A 1651-nucleotide genomic window follows, 5' to 3' on the forward strand; every position below is an offset into this window, starting at 1 on the left:
AAAAAAAGAAGAAGGAAACGCCAACCTCTTTAAGCGTAAGAAATGAAATTAAAAAGCTGCCTGGAACATCAACATTATACATATTGTTTCTCTTTTTCAATTTAGCTGTAAACGAATCTGCATTTCGTGGCATTTTTAACGACTTTCCCTTACGCATCTGGAAATCTAATCTGCCAAATCGTTCAGGGTTCCGCCCTTCTCTGTTTTCGCTTAAGCGGGATTCTGTTTTCGCAGGTTGTTGTCTGCCATTTTATATCACTCTGAAGCTTCGAGATTTTACAGGCCGGAAAAATGCCTCAGATTGATTATTCTGACAAGTACTACGACGATAACTATGAGTATAGGTAAAAAAAAAGTTCCCATTTTAAGAATTTTTCTTTAGAATTTCTCTCTGCAATTTAGGGTTAGGGTTTGAAGATTAAATTCCATAAAAATCCCTTTCTATCTCAGCTTTGAGTCTGATGTTTTGACTCTCTATGTTCAGGCATGTGAAACTTCCACCCGATGTTGCGCGGCTACTTCCGAGGGATCGCCTTCTGAGTGAGGTAAGCCTCCGGTCGTCTTTGCTTGTATTTCGTCTTTTGTTAGATGTTGAGTTTAGTTCGTTCTGTTAGAATGAATGGCGGGCAATTGGGATTCAGCAGTCTCGCGGGTGGATGCACTATGCTATTCACCGCCCTGAGCCGCACATTATGTTATTCAGAAGGCCTCTTGATCACCAGCAAAAACCCCAACAGAAACCGCAGGAAAATTGATGACCTGCGTTGTGGTTGATGGTTAGAAGTTGGAATTAATTTGACTTTAAATTTGGAAACTTGATGTATGTATGTAATGTACAAGGAGAGTACATTCTACCGATTATATACTGTCATTCCGGCGATGATATACTGTCATTCCCTGTTTTCTTTTAATCGTATTGTATTTATTTTGATGTGCATGTGGTTAAAATTTCATGTTTTGATTCACCGGGTTTGTTTGTTTTTTTTTTCAAAATGCTTTTTACCCTAATTAGCTTGAAATCAGCTAGAATGAGCTTGAAATTAATTATGATTGATTTATTATGATAGAAGTGAAATTAGAATTTTGAATAATTATAACTTATGAGATATATCTTATTGAGCTATACTTTATTGTAGTTTAAGTGATTTTAAGGGCTTTTTTGCTTAGAAAACCAATAACAACACTTGGGCAACTTAGTCTCTAGCGCTTAGGTAGTTGAATGGCATGGCTAAGGGTATAGTTGGGCGGCCTCATTAATTAGTTTTATCAAACTGAAACTTTTTCCCTCAGATAAAAAAAAGTCAAATTAATTAGTATTTGACCTTATTTTACATTGTTTTCATTATAAAAGGAGGATTCTCCCTCAAAGTGGATAACATTTAGCCTCAACACTATGATTTTAGCTTTTTGGTGTTCTAGATGAGTCATCTTAAAATTTTTGACCATTTACACTTTGAAATTTTGAGTTTTATCATGGAAAGTGTTGGTCATAGATGGCAACCTAATAAAAAATGTCCAAAATAAAATTCTTGATGAAAGTAGAGAGGGTTTTTGTAAAATTATTATGGAGATCACACACCACATTTGATTGATAATTTAAATCCTTTATAAAAAATGGCAACATTAATTTTGTTGAATATTAGGTACTTTT

At 34.8% G+C, this 1651-nt stretch overlaps 1 protein-coding gene across 1 annotated transcript; it reads left to right on the forward strand.

The window, feature by feature from the left end:
- Positions 1–291: 291 nt before the first annotated feature.
- LOC149147476 (cyclin-dependent kinases regulatory subunit 2-like) lies at positions 292–755 on the forward strand. Its single transcript, XM_089439966.1, has 3 exons — positions 292–344; positions 485–545; positions 615–755. The coding sequence occupies exons 1-3, from the start codon at positions 292–294 to the stop codon at positions 753–755; spliced, it is 255 nt and encodes an 84-aa protein (XP_089296092.1).
- Positions 756–1651: the final 896 nt, after the last annotated feature.

Source organism: Pinus tabuliformis, chromosome 9 (genome assembly GCF_031772625.1).
Source record: "Pinus tabuliformis cultivar Carrire ecotype Pingquan chromosome 9, CPIR1, whole genome shotgun sequence".
Classification (NCBI taxonomy): Eukaryota; Viridiplantae; Streptophyta; class Pinopsida; order Pinales; family Pinaceae; genus Pinus; species Pinus tabuliformis.